The sequence below is a fragment of the Silene latifolia genome, chromosome 2 (genome assembly GCF_048544455.1).
Source record: "Silene latifolia isolate original U9 population chromosome 2, ASM4854445v1, whole genome shotgun sequence".
Classification (NCBI taxonomy): Eukaryota; Viridiplantae; Streptophyta; class Magnoliopsida; order Caryophyllales; family Caryophyllaceae; genus Silene; species Silene latifolia.
In genome coordinates, this window is record NC_133527.1 from 134,261,105 (window position 1) to 134,288,923 (window position 27,819).

The 27,819-nt window shown below is 36.0% G+C and overlaps 1 protein-coding gene and 1 non-coding gene across 2 annotated transcripts; one reads left to right on the forward strand and one right to left on the reverse strand.

Moving 5' to 3' along the window:
- Positions 1–3,147: 3,147 nt before the first annotated feature.
- Positions 3,148–3,254, forward strand: LOC141644985 (small nucleolar RNA R71). The gene has a single exon (XR_012544583.1). It is a non-coding gene; the product is annotated as a small nucleolar RNA R71 (small nucleolar RNA).
- Positions 3,255–21,026: 17,772 nt separating this feature from the next.
- On the reverse strand, positions 21,027–22,183 carry LOC141641346 (uncharacterized). Its single transcript, XM_074450012.1, has 2 exons — positions 21,302–22,183; positions 21,027–21,210 (listed from the first exon to the last, which is right to left on the reverse strand). Exons 1-2 carry the CDS (start codon positions 22,093–22,095, stop codon positions 21,027–21,029), a joined length of 978 nt encoding a protein of 325 aa, XP_074306113.1. The 5' UTR covers positions 22,096–22,183.
- Positions 22,184–27,819: the final 5,636 nt, after the last annotated feature.

Below are 27,819 nucleotides of genomic sequence, written 5' to 3' on the forward strand. Positions count from 1 at the left end.
GAAATTCAACGCAAAACCCTTCCCCAAACCAAATCACACAATGTCCCCATTGTGCAAAATCATATAATGAAATAAAGGGAAACGGGAATTTGCGTTAAATTAACTAAATAAGACATGAAAAGGAACTCGGAAACTCACAAGACTTTAAGCGCAGCAAAAGGAAACCTCCCCAAACCAGCGTGAGCTAGGAGGTTTCAGTAGCCAGCAGTGCTACCAAAAAGTATCTGAAAAGAAGCAAAAGTACCACGCATAAAACCGAGAAAACAATTATTGAAACGCAACATTATGTGTAAAATAAAGAAACGGAAGAAAATAGAAATGAGTCGGAGAATAAAGTTGAGAAAAGACTCCCTCAACTCCGCAAATCGACCAAACACAGCAGGGGAATGATCGAAAACAGGTACAGCAGCGAGTCATAGTCGATCGACCACATCACCCAGTCGATCGACTAGGGTGAACAGGAACAGAAGCTCCTGGAAATCGCAGCTCAGTCGACCGACCACACAGGCCAGTCGATCGACTGAAAGACCTGCTGTAAGTTCTGATTTCTTCGAATTAGCTCAATAAATTGAGCTATCAAGGTCTATAAACCTGCAAATACACACAATAACGCGCCCAAAATTGCGCAAAACCCAAAGCAATAGTCTACAGTATATAAAATCCTAAGCAAACTTATTAAAATGCGAAGTCTCGCGCACACGATAAACGATAAAAAGAGAGTTTAACGAAAGCAAATAAAATGTTTGTAAAGTCTCAATCAACTAATAGTCGATCAAGAACGGCCACGGAATGGCCCACTTGATCGGCTTCTGGCTACAAGAAGTAGCCTCTACAGTGCTCGTCTTCTCAGCCGCACTCTTCTCTACTCCAACATCCGCAGAACTCGACGGATCAACAGCTTCGGCATCTCCCCAATCAATGACCTCATCCGGCTCTTCAGAATCTAGATCGGACTCCCTCACTTTGACTGGCTCCTCATCAGGCTCCTCATCAGTGCCATAGCTAAGACATCCTAGGCCGCCTCTTGAAACGATTTGCTCCTCCACAGCTGGAGCAACATGCGGCTCTTCCTTCCCCGAACCAGCTTCTGCAATATCTAAAACAGAAGAATCTTCCTCCAATTTGCTCCCAATCTGGGGCGGAGGTGTTATAGCAGAAACAGGTATAGAGACAGGCATGTCAGATAGCATAAAATAGGATTTCTTTTCAGAAACCGTATTACATGTGACGGGCCACATGGGGTTTTTATTCTTAGCTTTCTGGGCAAAGACAATGGAGTGCTTCCCCACTTTGAAGGTCAAAGTCCCTAAACCAACATCTATGACTGCACCAGTAGTGTGCAGAAATGGTCTACCCAATATGATAGGAATGTGGGCATCCTCGGGCATATCTAGTACAACGAAGTCAATAGGGAAAAAGAACTTTCCTATTTGCACAGGAATGTCCTCTAAGACTCCTATAGGCTGGACCGCAGATCGGTCAGCCATCTGTACTGTCATGTTGGTAACTGCAAACCTAGTCAATTTTAACTTCCTAGCAAGACTCAAAGGCATTACACTAATATTGGCTCCTAGGTCACACAAGGCCTTCTCAATAGAAAAGGTGCCAATACTACATGGGACTGAAAAAGTACCTGGGTCTTCTAGCTTATGAGGTGCAGTGTGGGTCAAATAAGAACATGACTCCTCAGTTAGTGCGACAGAATGCACAGTTTCAAGTGACTTCTTCTTAGACAAAAGTTGCTTCATAAATTTCATGTAAGCAGGCACTTGATTAACTAACTCAAGAAAAGGAACTTATACGTTTAAGCTACGAATAACATTTTCAAATTTGTTAAACGATACCTGTTCCTTCGTCGGCACCAATCTTTCTGGATAGGGGGCTGAAAGAAGTAACTTAGCCCTCTCCTCTAGGTCTCTCATGCCGACATCGGTGGACTTAGGCTGAAAATCCACTACCTTCTCTTTGTTGTATCTTGACCCCTCTTCAGACCGTCTCAAAAATGATCCATTAATCGTCATCGGGTCATACTTTGGAGCCGGGACTGACTCATCACCACTCGGGTCTTGCCTCAATATTTTCGGAGTCGTTGTACCCCGAAACAAATGGTCCCTCAAGTGATTAGGAATCGGAGGACGAAAAGGTTCATGATCAACAGCGCTGTCAGTCGATCGATCATGAATGTCAGTCGATCAACTGACTTCTACAGGACCAGAAGCTACTGTATCTCGCGGAGTGGTCGATCGACTGGGTATGTCAGTCGATCGACTGACATACCTGGTAGACGTCTTTTTCTTGCCATTGTTCGTCACTGCCTTCTTCTTACTTGGTTCCGTCTCGTCTTTTTCAGCAATGTCCTCGACCATAGCGGGCCCCTCAAGGGTGGACCCACTCCTCAGAGTAATAGCATTTAGGGTATCCTTTTGATCCGTCTGCGTCGGTAAATATCCCGGAGCTCGAGTTGTATTCTTGCTAGCCAATTGAGCAATTTGTCTCTCTAACATCTTCATCCCGGCCTCTCTAGCTTGAGACTCTTTCAGCAACAAATTCTTCAATTCGGCAAATTCGGAACCTTGGGACTGCTGCTGCTGCTGAGGAACATACGGAGGCTTTTGGTACGTCTGCTGCTGCTTATGAGGGGGCACATAATTCTGTTGTTGCTGCTGCTGTGGAGGTGGAGTTGGATTTAGGACATTTTGGCTACTCCACCTCAAGTTCGGATGGACATTCGGCTTAAAATAAGTGTTTGTCTGCCTATAATGTTGAAAGGCAGCGCAAGACTCATAGGGAATAGGACAATGGTCTGAAACATGTCCCTCAGCTCCACATCTTTTACAGACGAAAGGACCGTCTGACACAGCATTCAATTGGTAGATCCCCCCTGTTGAAACTCCTCCCAACTCGTATTTATCAAATCTCGCCGTAAGAGCCTCTAATGCAGCTACAGAAGGGGATTCAACAGCTCTCCTTTGATTTCCCCTGGAATTTCCATACTCAGCTTTATGGGTGGCCAAATCATCAATAATTTTCCACCCCTTAGTTTCTCCAACATTCTCCTGGAATCTGCCACTAGCTGCCGCATCCAGGATAGCCCTCTGATCGTCATAGAGCCCATTATAAAATTGATTGCATAGGCTCCATTTCTCAAACCCATGATGCGGAATAGTTCGCACTAGCTTCTTGAAACGGACCCACGCCTCATGGAAATTCTCATCAGGACCCTGTTTAAAGCTCGTGATCTGAGCTCTAATGGCATTGGTCTTCGATGCAGAGAAATACTTCTTATAAAACGCTAGAGCCAAAGAATTCCAGTCAGTCATCCCATTAGCAGCTCGATCCAGGTCTCTGTACCACTCCCTAGCAGCATCACGGAGTGAGAATATAAACATCGTTTCCTTCACCTGGTCCTGGGTTACACCGGTTGGTGGGGGTATGGACCGGCAGTAATCAATGAATGTCTCCATGTGCATAGCTGCATCTTCATTTGCAGCTCCCCCGAATTGGTTCCTCTCAGCCAAGTTGATATAAGACGGTTTCGGCTCGAATTTCCTATCCGTCCCTGGTAATGCGAATCCCTTATAGAGATTCTCAGCTGTCGGCTCCGAGTGACTGGCTATACTTGCTTCTTCAGCCATGTCTAGAGATGTGACGGTCTCAGCTGATGAAGTGGAAATAGGAGATGTAGGTGGGTCCTCCTCAAACAGCTCGTTCTCGTAGTAACTAGACAGAGTACTCAGCTCTTCCTCTGTCGGCAATACCCTAGATGATCGTCTCAACTCGCGCAAAGTCTTCTCAATCTCAGGATTGAATGGTAGTAGTTCTCCACCCTGTGACCTGCGCATAATAAGAAACTACAAGAAGAGTATGAGAATAGTTTAAGGAACAAATGTCCCTTAAACTAAGAGAAAGACTAAAAATAGAAACAACTAAAAATTTAAAACAATTGCCTCCCCGGCAACGGCGCCAAAATTTGATGCCCGTCGTTGTGTGCACCAAAGATAATATTTATAGTCCAAACTACTACTATAGCTAGTGGCAGTCAGGGTCGAACCACAGGGAGGCGATGCAATAAATAGTTGTCTGATTTTAGTCTTTAAAGTAACAAGTGAGTGGGGGTTTGATTTGATTTGGTCTATAGCTAAAGGCAATAAAAGACAGTAAACTAAATAAACGGATGAAATCAAATATTAAAAGGGTGCTAAGATGGTCGGTTCACTATAGTTTCGACGGCAGTATATTAGACAGGTCTAAAACAAACACGTGAGACGGGAAAATAAGAAGTCCTCTCGGTCCATTCTTACAGGTAGCATCTTTCGATCTCGCTACAGGTCCCTAATATCACTAATACTAACTTTCGTCCTGAAAAGTGACTAAAAAGGCTAAATTAATCGTTGTTATAGCCTGTATCTGTAGTAGTGAAAATATATTAATTCATAAATTGTTACACCATTAAAGTCCTTATGAAAAGAAGTTTTATATTATACATTTTATAATATTAACCCTTATAAACTGAGAGATATGAATGGAGAAAATGTCTCGAAAAATAAAGATGACATGGGAAAAAAAAACAGAGGGAGTAGTTTGAAAACAACTCAGTATTCCCCTCGTCTCGGTCAACTGTTATCTATTTCTTTTTTGAGTGTATTAGTCAATTATTATCTATTTCTCTTTTTGATAAGTTTATACAAGTGGGCAAATAATGAACACTAGGTAGTAACCCGTGCTTCGCACGGCCAGTTTTAATATTTTGTTCTTATACATTTAGAATGTATTTGATAGGTTGTATAAAGTCTAATATTTTTGAGTTTTTGAAAATATAGTTCATGTTTTCGATCTATTTTACTTGTTTTTTGTTTTTAACTTTTCATTTGTAGTGAATGAAACTTCTTTTGCACACTCAAATTGGTTGAGGACATCAGGAATTCAGGATACCTTAATTTTTACATAAAACATCTATTTTTTTAGGTTTAGGAAGTAGTAGTTCTGTTATCCTTCTTAATAAAGGTATTTTATTATTAAATGATAAATGTGTAGTATTAAAAAATATAATTGCAATATTAATTTTCTCCTTAAAACGTATAATTATCGACCATTAATTTTATGGTTTTCATGTGTACCAAGCAACCTAGCTACTCATTGTAAGCAAAGTGGACATGCCAAGCGATTGTGCTTATATCCAAAAAACTACCTTGAACCAATTTACAATATATGATTTTCTTTCTATACAACATTATCTTCAGCTATATAAAAAAAACACTGAAATTTTGAAAACAAAACACAATATATAAAATAGTTTAATTCATCATTTTGCTAAAAATTTTTTCCTAAAATTCTTCACTACATCGATACACGTAATGAAACAACTTTTTATGTTCATATAAACACTTTATTCATTGATATTAATCGAGTACAACAAAACATACGTACTAATAATTTTTACATTTTCTATTAACAAAATAAAACAAAATCTAATTTTCAATATATTTCAATGAATGAAAACCCTTACAATTGCAAAATCTATTTTTTGTTTCCAGCTATCTACGCTAACTTCATCGTTTCTGTTTTGTGACTTTAATATTGTTTCACATTGATATCTTATGAAATTGTTCCTTCATCCGCAACCACCTGCTAATAAGTAATATCGTATAAGATTAAATATTATTCTTAGAAAAACGAAAAAATTTCTAGAAATAATTCTTTATATAGGGAGATTGAGTTTACCTTCAAATGAAATTTGTACCTTCAAGATATGTTGAATCCTACCAAGTACCAGGGCCGTCCCGGTAAATTTGGGGGCCCTGTGCAAAATCTTAAAAACGGGCCTTGAGTATCATTTTTATTAATAGAATAATTGGAAAAATATATTTTTACTATTTTGAGTACTTTTATATGGCTATTTTTTTTCTTCATTCTAGAAGGAATGAAGTACAAATTTCTTTTCCATTCTTTAACAACAACTAAGTGGCATAATGGTTAGTTAAATGATCAAGAGGCAATATCACCCGAGTTCAATTCCTTGTAGCTTTATTTTGATGAATATTGAACGATTTTAAAAAAAATTATCATAAGGCAGGAATCGAACCTCAGACCAATGACAATATATACCATTACTCTTACCACTGAGTCAAGCTAATTATAATGTTAAAAATACGCGTTGAATTAATTATTAACTAACACAAATATTTCTTACGATTGGGGCCCCTTCAAGTCGGGGGCCCTGTGCGGCCGCACCGCTTGCACCGCCCCTGGGACGGCCCTGCCAAGTACTTATTCACTCACCTATTACCATATAAAGAAGAAATTAGACAAACAAAATTATTGAGGAAATGAGTCGTGAGACAGCTTAAATTGTATATCAAATATTTTATATTTAATTTTGCAAGATTGATGCAAATACTACGGAGTACAAACAATCAAAAGTGGCTGTAAATGAAATAATTTGTAGTGCATTGTATATATATAGCGATGTACATGCATGATGTACTCAGTTTAAAATAAATGGTTGGAGTACTCTTTAATTATAGTTTGTGTTGATTTGGAAATTGTGCACTGAAATTTTTGATACATTTACGATGTTCATCAAGAATTATGTTAATTTTTTCATACATTTATGATGTTCAATAAACTTGACCAAAGGAATGCACATATTCAATATTTCAATGTATGTAATACAATATACATACATATTTCCTACGGAGTAGTTTATTTTTATTTTGCCTTTTGACTAATTTATTTTATTCTACTAAACCAATTTGAAGATGGCGAATGCTTAATCCACATTTCTCAACCCAATTCATCTTTTAGTACGTAATTTTCTTTAAGTTCAATTTTTAATAAATACAATGACTCTTCCAAATACATTTTTCTTAAAGGATTTAATGGTCTAAGTTTTATAATTTTCTTAAAATGTTTTTTTACGAAAATGTAAAATTAAACATTGCGAAACACCACTCACTTTAATCATCTCTACATATCAAAATATTTTAATAAATATAATGAAAAGTATACTCAATAGAAAGGATTTTTCGTAATGAACGTAATTATTTACATTTTAAAAGTTTTATCGAAATAATTTTTTAATAAATTGACAATCAAATCGCCGTAATTATTTAATATAATTTTATAATAAAATTTATTAAACTATAATTAATATTTGCTGAGATTTATACAACATTTATTATGTTCATATAAATGATTAGCTGTAATTAATACTTGTCATTAATGTTGTATATGACACGTGGCGTATCCACAACATTTCAACCCAGTTTTATCACGTGGCGTATCCACAACATTTCAACCCAGTTATATATATATATATATATATATATATATATATATATATATATATATATATATATATATATATATATATATATATATATATAGAGAGAGAGAGAGAGAGAGAGAGAGATTGAATTATGTGAGGCACCCTTCTTAGGGTGAGGTGGCTGAACCCTTTCTAAACCATTGGATCTAAAAATTAGAGACACACCAGATTTTGACACGTGTCTCCTTATATACCTCACCAGCAGATTTCCCCTCATACAATCATTTACTCCTCTCATTTTCTCTCTCTTCAACCAGTCTTCATCCGCGCTCCGTCTTCCCAATTTACTCAGATTTCAACACCATTTTTCGCTGAGCTTTCATCCGCCATTATCACTAAGCTTTTCGACCTCCATTATCATCCGCAATTTAGGTAATATCGGTCACCTAATTTTTTATTCAATTCGCTTTCGACCTCTATTATCATTCCGTAATTTTTACCTAATTTTCAATCGACTTATTTAATTCGTTAAATTTTTGCTGTTCTTATGCAGGTTTTGATTCTTTTCTGACCATAATCGAGCACAGTAGGAACACTTACAATCTATTTAAGTCGATTCTCCGTTTCTTCGTATGTTCCTTTCCGTTTCTTTACTAGATTTTGATTTTGTTGCTTATTTAGTTAAATTTTTAGTTATAAACTTATTTAATTCGTTAAATTATCGCTGCTCTTGTTTTCTATCTTCCTTCACTCGACTTCCATTGATTTCTATGCGTTCCTTTTCTGCGCGATTACTCTCGCAATTGAAGTTTCATTATTATTTTTCACTGTTAGTTATGACCGATTTCAGGTAACTTAGGTTTGTCCTTAAAACCACATGTCACAAGGATACTTCTCCGTACCTGACTCTCCGTACTCTCCTATTGTTCATTGTTGGTTAATGTGTTGTTTGGTTTCTTCAGTTAGTCTCAGCTTAAGAAACTGTGTGATGATTGTTATGTGTTGTTTGCGTGTTAAGCAACTGATGTATTCATGATTTGTCCTGCTGGACGGTGTTCTTATTAATATGAACACAATATTGTTTCCTTTGCTGCACAAATTAGCAGACAGTGTGGTCATTTTCTTTTCTTGGATTTGATAGCAATGACATACAAATATACTTCAAATATATACTTCCCTGAGATATGTGCTGTTCATGTGTAGTTGATTGATTGGTGTAATAGCTCTGATGAATTTATCAGATCCATGGCTTTAACTGTGAAACACAAGTTTGACATCTATTGGAGTAAATGCAGTTTATCATTGGCAATAGCAGTAATCGTCGACCCCAGATTTAAGATGAAGCTGGTTGAGTATTATTACCCCAAGATTTATGGCAGTGATGCTCAAGAATATATCAAGGAAGTGTCAGATGGAATTAAAGAGCTTTTCAATGAAAACTCGATTGGTTCAACATCGATTTCTGTTGATCACGGTGTTGGAAGTAGTGCCAATGAGGTTAGCAGTATGCATTCATTTAAGGATAAGCTTTTATGTTACCACCTCTTTTTACCTTGTATAAAGTTAGGGTTTTCCTCTGTCCCCGAAAATATACCAAAAAATGCAAATGCAGCTCGCCTAGCAATGTCCCAGGTTGTCCACTCTTTTATAAGCCTGTATATTTGCACGTTGATGGCGCCTGGTGGATGGCCCTGCCCAAAACATTGGATACTTATAAGATTTTGTCAAGTTTTCGAGTCCCTGTTAACTTCATCTAGAATACCCCTAGTTCTAGGCATGTTTGCATTAAATCTTTCTGAAGTTTCCGAGTTCAATTATGTAGATTAAGGTTAACTGGAAACAATAAGCGGTCTAACCTCTTTAAATTCTGCTTCAGGGCGTACATCAAGAATCACAAAGTTATTCTCGTTCTGCAAACGCAGAGCTTCTTTCACGTCCACTGTTTTTACCTGCAAAGGTAATCAAACTTCTGGGATCCTTATCTGGATTACAAAAATCAATCTGAGACTGTCATACAACCAAGCCATTACACTATTCCCCATTTTATATGAGTAATATCGCTAATGGCTTGGTTTTATGCACACAGTTGTCTCATACTAGACTACCTGTATCTTAGTAAGAAATAATTATATGAGGTTGATGTATCATGTTTCATGTGCTTATTATTTGTTGGTGCATTATTTGTACTTATCATCTATTAGTTCAAAAGGTAGAGCATTGTGCTATTGCGCAAGTTGTGGGTTCGACTCCCACATAGATGAACAAATATAAATATACGATTATAATATATTTATCAATGTTAATATATGTCCAATGTCACTTGTTTAGGTGTTAGATTCACAAAATCGGGTTTAGAATACACAAAATTAAGTCTATTATTACTTGTTTTTGATGGCATGGGTGTTTCATTAATAATAATACAACTTTCTGTGTGTGGCGGGATGATTTGAAGTCGTTTTGCAAGCAAATGATCCTTCTGAGATGGACATGTGTTCAATAGCGGAGGTCCGTTGATTCAGCAGGCTAGTCATGGATATACTTTTTATGTCTCGTGCCATCTTTATAACGGGAAAAGGAAGTGACATTTATGACATTTATAGCTTGTTGATATACTTTTTATGTCTCGTGCCATCTTTATAACGGGAAAAGGAAGTGACATTTATGACATTTATAGCTTGTTAATGGCGGATACCAGATGTTATGTTGCTTAACTTGTAACTTGTATTAGTTTGACCTTCAAATATTGTATTCCACGGTCCTATTGGTGTCGATGTATTAACTTTTCATAATGAATTGCTTATTAAATATTTAGTCTTTGTCTAAGTTTCACAAAGTAATATGTAGGATTCACAAAAAAACGGGTGTAGGATTCACAATTTGTGAATCCTACATCTTTGTATTAAGGCAAAAATTCAGACCCTTGTTCAAAGTAAACGATTTCACACATTTAAGTCTAGGTTTCATGAAATCATCTTCCAGTTTCACAAATTAAGGTCTAAGATTCACAAAATAAGGTCTAAGTTTCACAAATTAAGGTGTACGCTTCACAAAATAAGAAATTAAAAACTTCGTAAGTAAACAATTGCACACATTTAAGTCCAAGTTTCACGAAAACACCTTTCAGTTTCACAAATTAAGGTGTAGGATTCACAAAATAGGAAACAAAAAAACTTCGTAAGTAAACGAGATTTCACACACATTAAGGTCCGAGTTTCATTAAAAATGACCTTCAAGGTTCACACAATTGCGTAAATTCCTTCGCTAAACAAAACCAACTGACCAAATGCTTAAGTTTGCACCCAAAAAAAAACCAAAATAAATCAAACGTAGAAAAGAATAAAACATATTTAAAACTTGCGTGTCTTCGACCGTCATCATCCTCACGCATACATCATTCTCTATTCTCTACTTCTTCCTCTTCTTCCGATGTATCCCCTGTGAAGAGTTAAACCTTAAATTAGATACTTTTTGGAAAAATTATAATTTCTACGAATATACATAATTACTATTAAAAAGGGACATAAAGAATGAGATTGCTATGTGAAAATTCACGTAGTTTCGGAATATTATCTTCTAGTTTCACAAAACAAGCTCTAGGATTCACAAAACAATGTCTGAGATTCACAAAATAAGAAAAAGAGCAATTAGGTTATTTCAACCACTTATGACCAAGTTTCGGAATATTGTCTTCTAGGTTCACAAAACTAGCTCTAAGATTCACAAAACAAGGTTTGAGATAAACAAAAAAAGAGCAAAATACATAATTTCAACCATTTATGAATAATTTTTACAATATTGCCTTCTAGGTTCACAAAATAAGCTGTAAAATTCAACAAACAAGGCCTATGATTCACAATATTGTCTTCTAGGTTCACAAAATAAGCTCTGAGATTCACAAAATAAGGTCTAAGATTCACAAAATAAGGAAAAGAGCAAAATAGGTGATTTCAACCATTTACGACCAAGTTTCAAAATATTAACTTACAGGTTCACAAAACAAGCTTTAAGATTCACAAAACAAGGTCTGAGATTCACCCAAAAAAAAAAAGCAAAATAGGTAATTTCAACCACTTGTGAAGAATTTTTACAATATTGGCTTCAAGTTGTGTATATAGCTTCTGATTTTTTTCCACGTTCATGTTGAGGAACAAAATTAATTGCGGCTTTTTTTGAATATATGCTACTTTAGTTCATTTTCATCTTGAAAGAATGTGAAAGAAAATCATATCCCCATTTATTTTAACCATTTATGATGACCAAGTTTCACAAAATAAGGTTTGAGATTCACCAAATAAGGAAAAGAGCAAAAAACGTGATTTTAACCACTTATGATAACCAAGTTTCAAAAAATAAGCTCTAAGATTCACTGAACAAGGTTTGAGATTCACAAAACAAAGTCAGAGATTCACCTAATAAAGAAAAGAGCAAAATAGGTGATTTTAACCACTTATGATGATCAAGTTTCACAAAACAAGCCTTAAGATTCACTGAATAAGGTATGAGATTCACAAAATAAGGTTTGAGATTCACCAAATAAGGAAAAGAGCAAAAAACGTGATTTTAACCACTTATTGACCAAGTTTCACAAAATAAGCTCTAAGATTCACTGAACAAGGTCTGAGATTCACAAAACAAAGTCTGAGATTCACCTAATAAAGAAAACAACAAAATAGGTGATTTTAACCACTTATGATGATCAAGTTTCACAAAACAAGCCTTAAGATTCACTGAATAAGGTATGAGATTCACAAAATAAGGTCTGAGATTCACCAAATAAGGAAAAGAGCAAAAAACGTGATTTTAACCACTTATAATGACCAAGTTTCACAAAACAATCTCTAAGATTCACTGAACAAGGTCTGAGATTCACAAAACAAAGTCTGAGATTCACCTAATAAAGAAAAGAGCAAAATAGGTGATTTTAACCACTTATGATGATCAAGTTTCACAAAATAAGCCTTAAGATTCACTGAATGAGGTATGAGATTCACAAAATAAGGTCTGAGATTCACCAAATAAGGAAAAGAGCAAAAAAGGTGATTTTAATCACTTATGATGACCAAGTTTCACAAAACAAGCTCTCAGATTCACTGAACAAGGTCTGAGATTCACAAAACAAGCTCTAGGATTCACAAAACAAGGTCTAGGATTTACAAAATAAGAACAAGAGCAAAATGCAAAATAGAACGGTCGAAATATCATCTTGGAGAAGGCGAAAATCAAATGATGAAGTGTACCATCAAAGAAAAAGAGTGCACCTTTTCCTGCAAAACACTTTTCACAAATGTGTTTTTCTCACTGGTAGGCAAAGATGTTGGGCAGCCAATCTGTTCGAAGAAAGGCAAGAAACAAGGAGAGAATGATCCGTCATCAAGGGGAGGAAAAAAAAAAGAGAGACAGATAGACAATCACTCAAAAAGTTTCATGTGCCATAGTAAAGCAAGATATTGAAACAAACTCGGTTAAAATACAAAGCAAGCATCTTCTCCTCATCGGCAGCGCACTTCCTACCAATCATAGGAACACATTTAATTTTTAGTCTATATAAGTAACCATGAGCAATTGTATTGCGATAGTCCAAACAACAAAAGTTAAAGCATGATTTCCCCGAACTCGTAGAGTCAAAATCATGTACTTACAATGTTTTGATTTCATAAAATCCCCTCACAGTCACAACTCACAAGTATAAGATGAATTTAAGTGTGATGGCAAATTAAGAGCATACTTATGGTCTGATAAATGATACCTGAAGAGGTCTAAGTAGATAGGTTGTGTCCAGTTAGCACAGTCCAAGCCGAGCTTCCGAAATGCTGAGAAAATATCAGTAAAAGAGGAAAGTGAGGACTGAAATCAGCGAGTGAAATAGCAAAGGTAATTGAGCCTTGAGTCGTATATTTGGGACACACAGTAGCATATGCTTTGAAATAATAAAACAGCATGTTGACAAACAGCAGTACGAGTCAAACTACATAGCACGATTCAAAAATAACAAATTTCAAAAGTTTCCATTACCAAGGGCTTCTATCAAAGATAGTTGGCTTCAAGATCTTCAACTTCGCACAGTTTCAAAGAAAATGACCACTACCCTGGTCAGGTAAATCATCCCTGTCAACACTTGTAATCACCACATATTCAAGGCCCCATGATGCAATAGCCTCTGCCACATTCTTAGGCTCGTCTGGATCTGGTGGGGGAGGAGTTCTGGATGTCTTGACATTACAAAACCTGAAAAGAAATTACAGGACCTCATCAATCAAAGGCTTTTCAGAAGAAGTTGATACTCATATTTGATGGATAAGGCAAATTCTAGGCCAAACCAATACAACTGTTGATAAATTCATGCTCGTACGACCATCACAAAAACAGACGCGATAAACTACACTGTCAAAATAAGGCCTAAGATTCATAAAATAAGAAAAAGAGCAAAATAAGATTCGTATCTAGTACTTCATGAATTTCTGATTGAATCATGTAATTGCCGACAAAAGAGTTATCTTCTAGGTTTAAAATGAGTTCTAAGATTCACAAAATAAGGAAAAGAACAAAATAGGTGATTTCAACCATTTATGACCAAGTTTCAGAATATTAACTTACAGATTCACAAAACAAGCTCTAAGATTCACAATACAAGGTCTGAGATTCACCAAAAAAATAAAAAAAAAATAGGTAATTTCAACCACATGTGAAGAATTTTTACAATATTGGCTTCCAGTTTCACAAAACAAGCTGTAAAATTCACAAAATAAGGCCTAAGATTTACAAAATAAGAAAAAGAGCAAATTAAGATTGGTATATAGTACTTCATGAACCAGTACAAAATAATGCCTAAGATTTATAATTGTCGCTACATTTCTAATATTCGAGTTATTCAATTCAAAATCAGATAAATCATAGTGAATCTCTGCCTCATTAAGTATGAAAACATTACCGATAAAAGCGATAGATTTTACTTAAATTCCATTTCCAACAAAGCCAATGACCCAGAAAATGTAATTGATATTTGTGTTGAACTGACAGTCAATGGAGCTTTGGAACATGACGGAAAACAAGACAATGACTCTATCAACACATGATGGTCTGATCGCAGCATTGTCCGTGTCTAGCGCAACTGGGCTGGTGGCCTCGGCTAGTCATGACAAGATCGGCAAGCTCTGGAAGTAGTCTCTTTCTTTCTTTTTTTTTTTTTTTTTTTGGTAGAATGTAAGAATTCTATTAATAATAATGAGCTATTACAAATCTAGTTTATCAACCAAAACAACAAATTTAGAGTTGAATACTCAGCTCTTACAACTTACTCAGAACAACAATACATCAATTCCACACAAGCATTTTCCTTGTTTTGTTAACACTCCCCATTCGAACTTGGACTTCATTCTTTATGCGATTCAAAATGACTTCAGGCCGCCATACAACATGTTGCATTCTACAATGATTCCGAGCCCACCAAATATGGTATATCAAGGCCATTAAAACCAAAGAGATATATCCCAATCTGTTGTGGTTCTGTCCCTGCCACCAGCTCAACACATCAGTTTCTGGGATATCAGCTCTACTCCACTCATGTACCAGCTTCAGACATTGTTTGCTATAAGGACATAAGAAGAAAAGATGCTCATGATCTTCAGCTGCATCATCACATAAGAAGCATCTTGTGTCACTACAAATAAGCATCCTGTGTAGTCTATCTAGAGTCGTGACGAGCTCGCATATATAACCAACGATGAACTGATGCTTTGGAATGCCAATCGAAGTCCAAATATACTTATGCCAGTCCACAATTGCGTCCTCTGAACCAAGCCAATGATACCCTTTGGCTATCGAATACTCACCATCCTTTTCTAACCAATCAGTATTAGTATAGCCAGGGAGGAGTTGCTCCTTAACTCGACAAATCCTCTTCCATGCCCAACTGCTACCTTGAGGGGGTGTATAAGTTGTCCAGTCCATGCTTTTTAAATACGTGCAATGCACCCATTTAACCCACAGGTGATCTTTCTTATCCATTAACCACCAAACAAGTAGTCTCTTTCTTATTGGGCTTTAACTTAAGCATAATCGCAAGGTTTACTTTCTGAACCTGTCGTAGCTCCATGTTATGAGACTTTTAACTCAAACTAACCCGTATGAGGTGCATCATGTTTTCTCGTTCATGAATGCTAAGATGCATCACCTAATTCAGATGGACTTGCTCTGGTTCATCTCTTATAAGTATCCGTCAGCATATATTACCGACACTCTTTTAAGTATCCAAATCTCCACCAAAAAAACGCACAAATACAATCATACAGCTAACAATACTAGCTCAAATTACTATGTTACTATCAATATCTTTGTTTAACAGTGTAAGAACACAAAATTTAAATAAATCAACAAGCAACCAAAATTATAAGCGAAAAAGGAGAAAAGAGACTGTATTGTAAACAATTTTCAAAATTGCATCGAATTTACAACAGAATCGCTACAAAAATCGGACAACATTCTGGATATACGAGAAAAAGATAGCAAATTAGCGAAGACAGATGAACAATCAAGCCAAAAATATCCAGAATTTTCGAAAACAACAACACAAAAACACAATTATTAACAACTAACATCAGTGCATAAGATTATTACTTCACTAATTAAAAATTAACACAATACATCAACGAAAAACTACACTATGTATGAACTAACACAAAATTTGATGTAAATCATTAAAATTACAAGCGAAAAGGAGAAAAGATTATATGGAGACATACCGAAAACAGTGTTGATAGGGTTCATGGCGACCTGATTCTTAGCAGCTCACCAATTATATGAATATGCTCAATTTTGATAAAAACTTATGAAATTACCTCAAAATTGCTCAAAATCTTTTGCTGAAATTGCTTAATTTGATGAAATCTTCTTCTAAAATTGCTTAATTTGATGAAATCTTCTTCTGAAATTGCTTAATTCGATGTTGTTTTGCTGAAAATCGTTCCTTTGATTCTCCGAAAACGAAAAATTTGGGGAACTGTGCGCCAAATTGTTTTGTTGTTTTTGTAGTGAGAGAATCTGCAAATTTGTGTAAACTAAAGAAGGTAAAGAATTTGGGCTTGTTTTAGTTTAGAGAGAGGAAGTATTTTGGCCTAAATGAAAAGATTATGAAAGACCCCAAATTTCTAGCCCAATGAATAATTGGAAATCAGTCCAATGTAACAATTTGGTGAGGCCGGCCGCCTCGCCATAATTAACGGCCTCACCGGATCCGGCCTCTATAAATATATATATATATATATATATATATATATATATATATATATATATATATATATATATATAGAGGCGGATCCGTGAGGCACCTCATTATGGCGAGGCGGCCGGCCTCACCAAATTCCTAGATTACACGCCCTTTATTACATCAAACAAAACCCAAACCCCACCCGACGCTCCCCTTACTCTTACTAACACAGTAACACTCGTTCCAAAAAAATAAAAATAAAAAAAATAAAAAAAAATAAAATCGTTCCAAAAAAAAAAACACAGTAACACTGATACATCGACTCTCTCATCACCAACGCCCACCGCCATCCGACGACTCTCCGATGATGACGTTTGATTGACAAAATGACGAGGGTCTTTTTCTTGTTTGATTGATGTATGTTTTCTTAAATTCCTAACCCTAATTTTTTCTATTTTGTTTTTTATGTGTTCTTCTGAATCTGTGATTGGATTTTTGCTTAGAAAGCTTTAGAATGTTTGTTGTTGTTGTAATTTTTGCTACTTCGTTGCTTATGTGTTACTTGTGCATTTGTGATTGGATTTTGTTGGAAGTAGCAATAATAATATGAAGAATAATAATAAGGATCTTGCTTTTGGTTTAGTAATTTCGTTAGGAGATTGTTTGTTGTTGTTGTGATTAACATATGCGGCGTTGGTATACAATGGTAGTTTTTCTGAAATCATATTAAGATGTTCTGTTGAAGCTCTCAAACTCTTCCGTCAAATGACATTAGAATCCATGTCTCCGGATGCAGTGACATTGCTCAGTGTGATATCTGCTTGTGCTTCTCTCGGTGCTATCACAAATCGGTTCTTCTTTACACACTGTTGTAATTAAACAAGGATACATTTGGCATTGGCGGTGTTGCTGAAACTATAAACGGTATGGCAGAGTTCAAGATCGATAGGTGTAATAAAACCATTTCGAGTATTAGAGGAGAACATTATGGTATTGAAATCTCTGTAAAATTTAAGTGCTAAAGCTGGTGTAAATCCCATCGAGGGAGGCTAATAAGACGAGAACCTATATGCGGGATGACAAAATTCAAGATTGATCTTGACGACTGCATGTTCTGCGACCATTGAAGGAGAACATTATTGGATCGAAGTTTGGAGTACCTTAGCTGAGGTATTCCTACTTTGTTGGTCTCCACATATGATTGTCTATGCCTTCTGATTAACGAATAATTTGGGTTTGCTACTTCAGCAACACAAGCTCAATTCCCCTTTTGGGACCCTTCTTTGTGTCATTGTAGGTGTTAGGAATCACCTATTGTGGTATATTCATATCGGAGTTACAGTGATGTGAATGTGCATTCCTGCTTTCCTGGTTATCACTTCCTTGTGTAAGAAGGACATTATTGCCTGTGTTAATGAGTCATTTTCAGCAAATAATGTATCGGTTCAAGGGTGTCTATCTATATATATGGCACTCTATTAGTCTATTACGAGCAAAGAGCAAATTACGTGCCTGTTGTGGTATATTCATATCGAATTAGGCAACCTTGGTTAAGAATACAGTGTGTACATGTCGGATCTAGATACTGCTTGAAGCCATTTTATCCTACCAGTGTTTGCATTTTTGTTCTGTGAAGTATTCTGCTGTCATGCATGCCTGTAACTGGTTGTTTTTGGCTTCCTGAGTGGCGCTCATATGTCTGCGCATATCATTGCTGAGATCTTGAATACAGAATTTTCCTTTTCTGTTTAGCATGCATACTGATTAGTTGTGGACTTCTTGATAAGAACATTAGGGAATTAATAAGGTTATCAAACGAAAACAATGCTGCGAGTGAGTTGTGCAGCTTTTAGCAAACATAGTTGTATATTGCAGGTTTGCAGCAAGCATACTTCCCTGCTATCTGTTGGTATTTTATTGTAGATTGAAATATTCAACAGTTCTAACCAGAAATTAGCAAGTAATAATGCTGTTGAGCGGATTTCTCCCTGTTTTTTTTTTTATCCTGGACTGCTTCATCTTGTGATTGAGTTTGAATTATTGACTGCTGGAGTGAATGTAATATGATTTCAATAACCAGAGTGATAGTAAGAGTAACTTTCCATGCAGAAGTAAGGATTGACTGTACCAACGGGGTTTCGTATTTATTTTACTTCTGTAGGATCTTACGATGATAAATATATAATGCACATCTTGATAAGGCATTCAGTCTAATGCTGTCTAGACTGTCTACCTTGCTGTCATGCATGTACTCTGAATCTCGGTCCTTATGTTGTGAATCCTATAGCTTGTTTTGTGAACATGTAAGATAATTTTCTAAAACTTGGTCATTATAGGTGTTAGGAATCACCTATTTTGTTCTTTGCCTTATTTTGTGAATCTCAGTCCTTATTTTGTGAATATCATACCTTATTCAGTGAATCTTAAGGCTTGTTTTGTGAAACTTGATCATCATAAGTGGTTAAAATCACCTATTTTGCTCTTTTCTTTATTAGGTGAATCTCAGACTTTGTTTTGTGAATCTCAGACCTTGTTCAGTGAATCTTAGAGGTTGTTTTGTGAAACTTGGTCATCATAAGTGGTTAAAATCACGTTTTTTGCTCTTTTCCTTATTTGGTGAATCTCATACCTTATTATGTGAATCTCATACCTTATTCAGTGAATCTTAAGGCTTGTTTTTGTGAAACTTGATCATCATAAGTTGTTAAAATAACCTATTTTGCTCTTTTCTTTATTAGGTGAATCTCAGACTTTGTTTTGTGAATCTCAGACCTTGTTCAGTGAATCTTAGAGGTTGTTTTGTGAAACTTGGTCATCATAAGTGGTTAAAATCACGTTTTTTGCTCTTTTCCTTATTTGGTGAATCTCAGACCTTATTTTATGAATCTCATACTTTATTTAGTGAATCTTAGGGCTTGTTTTGTGAAACTTGGTCATCATAAGTGGTTAAAATCACCTTTTTTGCTCTTTTCTTTATTCGGTGAATCTCAGACTTTGTTTTGTGAATCTCAGATCTTGTTCAGTGAATCTTAGAGCTTGTTTTGTGAAACTTGGTCTTAAAATCACCTTTTTTGCTCTTTTCCTTATTTGGTGAATCTCAGACCTTATTTTGTGAATCTCATATCTTATTCAGTGAATCTTAAGGCTTGTTTTGTGAAACTTGATCATCATAATTGGTTAAAATAACCTATTTTGCTCTTTTCTTTATTAGGTGAATCTCGGACTTTGCTTTGTGAATCTCGGACCTTGTTCGATGAATCTTAGAGGTTGTTTTGTGAAACTTGGTCTTAAAATCACCTTTTTTGCTCTTTTCCTTATTTGGTGAATCTCAGACCTTATTTTGTGAATCTCATACCTTATTCAGATTTTACATGCATATAATGTGCCTTATACGGTCATCGACGGAACTAGTTTGTCTTCAGATCAATAGAATTGGTTTTTCGCGCTTTATAATCCGTAACTATAACTATGTTATCATAATAGGATATTGTGTTATAATACCTGGCTTTTGTGTCACAGAATATTATTTGGCTCTATGGAATAACGTAACAAGTTAATAGAATAACACGGTTACTCTGTGATAACATGACAAGTTCTTTGGAATAACACTACATGCTCTTTGGAATAACATGAGAAACATATGACTCGAATACTCAAGTGAAGTGGTGACTTATAAACTTATATTGTGGCCATTACATCAACTGTAGTGTGTTGGTGGAATATTCAGTTTCTACTAAACTAGCTCATTAGCTCAATTGGTAGAGCGTTTGTGCAATTGCACAAAGGATGTAGGTTCAATTCCTACATGAGCTTCTATTATCAATATATGTAACATAAGTGTTACTTTATCAAATAAACAGTGTTATTATATATACGAAACAATGTTACATTATCAAATAACTAGTGTTATTCTTAGCTAGCATCACTTTGTTCGATAATTATTGTTACCACATAGAACAACTAATGTTACTACAAAGTGTAACTAGTGCTTTATATATGTTCGTCTATGTGGGGCTCGAACCCACACCATGTGCAATAACACATTGCTCTACCTTTTGAGCTAATAGACGACAATGGCCAAATCCGATATGAAAGTAGACAAATAACAACTTATACTCGTAGATAAGAATTTTTCAACCCAAACTAGCACTAACAAGGCTCAGTGAGTCAGTGCATGTGTAGCCCTTTTCAGGTATAGTAGAAAACCTCTACTGCATTCGGGTTAGTCCAATGTTAAATTACATATGTAAATGCCTTAAAAACCATTGTAGACAACTAGCTTTTGACGAACTCTCATTGTTAGTAAAAACTCACTAGCTCAGATGGGTTTTCTTTATTTTCCTCAAAACCATATTCTACGCTCATTTTACACTCTCTTTGCGCGAGTTATTCACCGGATGAGATCAAGTAATTCTCATACCATGGAGTGCATAATAAGAAACCCTCTTATTTTAGGAGTAAAAAAATATATCAGAACACCTTTCCAACAGCTTAGTCCACTTACAGGTGTACCCTTGACTCCTGTAAATAAATACTGAGACGTATCACCTTCATCATCTAAAACAGGAGCAAGACTGATTTGTTCCAGTAAGTGACATTGTGTTGGCACTGATACCCGTTTTTTGAATAGCTACTGATTTCGTAGTGCTCATAGCCCGCTTTAGTAAGCGTCTCTGAAGCCATTTTGTAGAACTCTGCAGATTGGAATTCAGATGGCAACGGAAAGTCACCCGGCGTATACCTGCCCATAACCAAGAACATCATCAAATCCCTTGTATCGTAACCTGGTTTATATATATCCCAAATGAATGCATAAAGAGAAACCCACTTACAGTACGTCAAATTTCGTATCTTTCTCGACTTGCAAATCATATACAGATACATGCTTGGGTTCTGCACCAACTGTGAGCTGCAAAGTTTCGTCCCACATTTTCGTTGTCTGATGAGGCAAGGAAGAAATCAAGTCCATACTCCAGTTCACAACACCGCATGACTTGACAATATCGATTGCCTCATAAACCTCTGCAATCCCATGAGCTCTCCCACAGGCCTTCAGCAATTCCTCCTGAAAAGCCTGCACACCCAACGACACTCGATTCACACCCAACCCGGTCAATCCCCTCAGCTTTTCAGCATCAAAAGTACCAGGATCCATCTCTATACTAATCTCAGCATCCGACACCACCCCGAATTTCGCTCTCAACGTCTCAAGCACCTTTGAGACAAGCCTCGGTGGGACTAAAGAAGGAGTACCCCCACCAAAAAACACAGTTTCAAGAGGTGGGTATTCATCAAAATCTAATCTTGTACCCTTAATCTCCCTACATATCAACTCTACATAATCGACAATGCGAGGATCATCATCATGGGATTGGTTCATCGATGAACCTAGAGCGACGATAGGGAAGTCGCAGTAATGACAGCGTTTCCTGCAGAACGGGAGGTGGACGTAAACTGAGGTTGGAGGGAGTTGATACATTGGTGTTGAGTTCGTTGAGGCATTTTGACAAACAGTTGGTGTGCATTGTGTATTGGAATGAGAATTTCTACGTATGAATTTGAATTTGGGGGATTTGAATGTTAAGTGAAAAGATGAGATTAATGGCGTTAATGAAGTTCTAAGCATGATTTCGGGTTGATTATTGTAGGTGAGTTTTGGCGGGAGAAGCTATAATCGTAACATAAGGATTATATGTGGGTGGCCTTTGCTTCGTTGTTTGGCTGTTCAACTAGAAATAAGTTTGTTGGATACAAGTAATACCGAAGCTAGATGAAACGCAGTAGTAATGGCGGTTGGAAGCTCGATGAAAGCTCGGTATTAATGGCGGAAAAAAGAGTTCTCTGAAATCCAGATTGAAGAGAGAGAGAGGAACATGCAAAAAAAAAATGAACGAGTAATGACGATGATGAGTTAGTTGGGGACTATATAGAGGGACACGTGTCATAATCTGGTGACTCTATAATTCTTAGATCTGATGGTTTAAAATGAGTCCAGCCGCCTCACCCTAAGAAGGGTGCCTCACATGATTCAATCTCTCTATATATATATATATATATATATATATATATATATATATATATATATATATATATATATATATATATAGGATCCTATGAGAACCTCCTTCACATGAGAACCGTGAGAACCTCAAGTTCAGAACCCTTGTACCAAATGTTCAGAAGCTTTGTACTAGAGGTTCAAAAACTTTGTACCAAATGTTCATTACCAGCCAATCACCAGATTCTTGATTACTAACTGACTTTACAGGCTATAAGTTCAAAATTTCTCCCACTCTGTCCCCTAGAAATAAAGTCACTTTCTAGGAAGACAGCATCTCGAGACACAAACACTTTGTTTTCTTGAGGCTTATAGAAGTAATAGCCTCGTGAGGCCATGGGATAACCTACAAAAACGCATTTTTCGGATCGTAGTGCCAACTTATTGTCATTTTTAATTTTGACTTAAGCATCACAACCCCAAATTTTCATATGGGATAGAACTGGAACCTTTCCTCTCTATATCTCATATGGAGTCTTTTCAGTTGCTTTGGTTGGACTCACGTTCAAAGATTTTAATGCGGTTTGAATCGCAAATCCCCAAAACGAGTTCGGTAACTCGGTTTGACTCATCATGGATCGAACCATATCAAGTAGGGTTCGATTTCTCCTTTCGGCAACACCATTGAGTTGTGGTGTTCCGGGTGGAGTAAGTTGTGATATAATACCACAACCTTTCAAGTGTGAATCGGATTCAAGGCTAAGATATTCTCCACCACGATCGGATCGTAGTGCCTTTATCCTTTTGTTCAACTGGTTCTCTACTTCGTTTTGAAACTCCTTGAATTTCTCAAAAGCTTCACTTTTATGTTTCATTAAATAGATATACCCATATCTACTCAAGTCATCGGTGAAGGTTATGAAGTAGTCATAATTTTCTCGAGCGGTGATACTCATTGGTCCACATACATCGGTATGTATGAGTCCCAATAGTTTACTTGCTCGAGTTCCTTTACCGCTAAAAGGATTACGAGTCATTTTGCCAAGAAGGCAATATTCGCATGTTCCATATGATTGATAATCAAATGGTGTAATCACATTAGTCGAAAAAGTGACTAAGAAGTCCTCTCGGTCCATTGTTTTGGGTGATAATTGGTGGAGCGCAGTAGTGACAACTGGTCACTACATCCCTCACTTTTCAGCTGGTTTGGAGGAGTTTTTGCTACACAGCTGGTACTATCTTTCCTTGTATTTCTTATTTCCCTCTTCCCTTTGTTAGTAGTGTCCTTTAGGTTGCTGGATTTTTGTATGATTGCTTTGCTGTAGGCGTCACAATGAGGACACTGTGACATTAGGTTTGGGGGAGAGTATTTATTTCTGTTGTGCGATTTACTTTTAGTTGTGTGTTTTTATTTATGTTGTGTGTTTAAAATTCAAAAAATTCATAAAAATTGAAAAATGTATAAAATAGAAAAACATGTTTTTATTTATTTTAGGTCGAGTCTTGGTGAATTGTTTAGCAATGATGATAATTTGCTTTGTCTTTGCATTTGAATCCCACTTAAGTTATCCATGTACATTGTTTTGACATGTTAGCTATGAAAAACAAAGCTCATAATTCAAGTCTCGACCGTCACAATATGCCTTATGCCAAGTAAATTTGACTATATTATGTTGGTAAACCACTTAAATTTCCGAGGTCTTTAGAGCTTCCTGGCCAACTGCATAAGTGTGACATTAATTTCTTAACTTTTACGCGTTCATATGATTAAAGTACATGAGGAAAGACGGTTCTTACCGTTCAAATAAGCCATACATTACCTTGTTTTGTTAGCCCGTTTGAACCTTGTAGCCATTTCATATCCTATTTCATAGCTGCAATCTAGAATTTGCCTACCTTTTCGGGACAGTCGCAGTTGCTTGAGTCTCATGTTATTTTAGCTACTTTGGTTGGGATTGGGACTTTTATGTCATGTGGGTAGTAACTTTAATTTTGTTAGCAATTGTGTTGATCTCCTATGTTGAAAAAAAGAAGAGAATTATGAAGGAAAGAAAGAAAAGAAAAAAAAGAAAAAAAATATATATGAAAATTTCGAAAAAAAGAGAAGAGAAAAAAAAAGGAAAATAATTGCTTCATTCAGTTGTGTTAAGAGATCATAAGTGGTGTTCACTAGAGTCTAATGCATTTTTGGAGAGTCTTTCTTATATTCTCTCATATGTTGTCAAAGTTGAGATGATTTCTCTAGTTGAGATGGTTTATGTTTATTATCATTAGAATTGGTTATTGGTTTAGTGCTGTGACTACCGTCTTAGCCTTACATATTCATACATGTTTCGACACAAACCACTTCTATACCCTTCCCCCATTTGCCACCCTATTGTCCTTGATACATGTACTTAGTCTTTATTGTGAATGCGTACTGGTTGGAGAAATTTCTATCACATTAGATTGTATGCATGTTTCATAAGTTGAGTGAGTGTCTTTATTCTTTCTATCTTACATATATCTCACCCCTTATGAGTGCATGAGTGAAACCGTGAGAATCCAACTAATTTGTCTTGCAAGATTGAAAAGTATTTCGCTGAGTCTCGGTATCATGTCACATCTTGAGTTGAGCTGCGTTATTCCATCACCCGTGTCTTTGAATATGTTTTATTAGCACAATTTTTGGTCATTACTTTGTTATAGATATGGATAGCTGGGATTTGTATGTGCCTTGACATTTGCTCTGAGTTATTCGTTCACCATTTATATGTTTGTCTTTTGTATGGTGTGATTGCTTTGCTTAGGGACAAGCAAATGTTTGGTTTGGAGGAGTTTGATGTATCACTTTTATATACACTTTTATAACTTCTTTCATGTTGTTTTGATACCGTTTCTGTGCCTATTATATCATTTATATGCCTTTATTAGTGAAATATCGATACTGCCGCTATTTTATGTTTTAATGCAGAAATGACGCATTACGAGGTGAATCAAGTAAAGATGAGCATTGCGGTTATGGCATAGTGGAATACACGGGGCATGGCACGAGAAACGAGGAGACTTGAAGATAAGAAGAGAAGTAAAAGAAAAAATCAAGTTGAACACCTTAGTTCCTTGATCGAGTACATTAGGGCTCGATCGAATAACCCCCCTCGATCGAGTATGGCGAGGCTCGATCGAGGATCCTTTCTGATAGTCTTATTTCCGTATTTTCCTAAAACACGTCTTGTTTGTAATATATATTCTAAACTCGTAGGGTTTATGTTTTACGCTTTTATTACTTTTCGACGGCTGAAAATACTTTTAACTTTCATACTTTGGATCTTTTAATCTTTCCTCATTAATTAAGGTACCAATCCTTCTTCATAATTTATTGTTCAAGTTTTATGCTTTTAATTAATTATTGTTATTTCATGTCTTCAATTATGTTGCTATCCATCTTTATTGTTGTTAATCAAATTACTAGGAGTAGCTAAATCATTCATCTAGGATGAAGGGGATCTAGGTTGATTAGAAAGGGGATTATTAATTGATTGTTAGTAATTTCGTATAAACTATTGTAACACCCCGTATTTTATTAAGTTGGATAAAATTCTTTTAATTGCTATTTTGAATTTAATTACATCATTTAACGATTTATATATTTATGCTTAGCTAATTAATTAATTTCATCATAATTCGATACGTTAATTTTAATAATCATTAATAAGTTTATTTAAAGTTAGTTCGAGTTTATTGAAATTAGTTCGAGTTTATTTATTTAATAATTTCCGTTTCTTTACGAGTCCTTATGAAAGTTGTTTTAAGTGAACCCGAGATGGATTTTGGGAACAAAACCGTCCAATTAGCTATTTTGAGCTTATTTCACTAAATTAGCAATTTTTATTAATATCCGTTAGTTTTGTAAAAATCGCTAATAATTCCGATTCAAGCTGATATTGTATTATTTACGTTAACTAGCTGAGTTTATTTTATTTTCACTCATTAAATTTATTTATTATTGATTCCGTTTTATTACCGAAACTTTTACTTAAATCGGTTAAATTTAACTCGAAACGGTTTTAATAACGATCGAAGTTTCTTAACGACGAAGAAACGTACGTATAATAAATAGCAGTCATGGCAGTCACGCCGCATTTCTTCATCCCTTCACGTCTTCTTCTTCCCTTCTTTGTTCTTCTTTTCCTTCGTTTTAATTTTGATCTTCAAAATTGATACGATGTTTCCGTTTGTCATCCGTTTTCAACTATTTTTGTTCCATAGCGCTCCTTTCGTCGTTCTCGTCAATCCGTTGTAAGTAAAATTCATTTTCGTCATGTATTTTTACAAACCCATTTATATTTTCAGCTTTATTTATGATAAGACGGTTGTATGTACTAAAATAGACGGTCTTGTAGAAGATTTGTTAGTCATAAATGATTAGTTCAATCGGAAAAAGGTAACAATTATGGATTACTCGATATTACTTGTAAAATATGTTTATTTCGAATGCTGGTTAGTCTGTTTTATAATTAAGACGGTGTATAATTATATATAGGGATCCTTATGGATGTTAATTAGTCAGTTGTATAGTTGAGACGGTGTATACTGATATGTGGAGATGATTGAGACGGTGTACAATGACCTCTAGGGATCATTTGGGATGCTAGCTAGTAAGTGGTATATTTAAGACGGTGTATGCTGACATGTATGGATTGTTTTGGGTGATAATTGGTGTGTTTTATAGTTGAGACGGTGTATACTGACATGTAGGGTTTGTTTTGGACTGATTTGGACTCTGTGTTGGGGCGATTTTTGTAGTCTTTAGGGTCTGTTTTTGAGTTGCTTTATACTTGTGGATTTCCGCTCTAAAACCGTTTTAAATGCCGACTTAGTTGGCTCAGCTAGGACTGTTTTTAGGCGCGAGAATGGAGTCTTAAGGGGACGATTGGTACTGCTTTTTGGGCGGGACGAGAGCCGTCATCGTGGGTTTTCACTTTGCATTTGAGGACTGGAGTTGGGGTCGAACTTAGGCATCTTTTGGGTTCTGTTTTGGACTGATTTTTGGGTCAGGTTATGAAGTAGGGTGAAGGGTGGCTATGGGTAGTCGGGTGGTGGTCGTGTCGGACTCCCAGTGGCCTAGCTGTGGCCTGGCCGTGGCCTAGCTAAGTCACGAGTTTGAGGCCATGTGTAGTTGGTGGTTAGGCCGAGTTTGAGGTTGTCATAATAACTTTTGAGCCGTGTCTATAATTTGTTTTGACACTAGTTTGGTTTATTTAAAATATAATTAAATTAATTTTTGTCTCATATTTTATATAAAGATAATTCGTTAATATCGTCCTTTCACATAATTATTTTAGGTGGCTCATATGTGGTTGAAGATGAAGA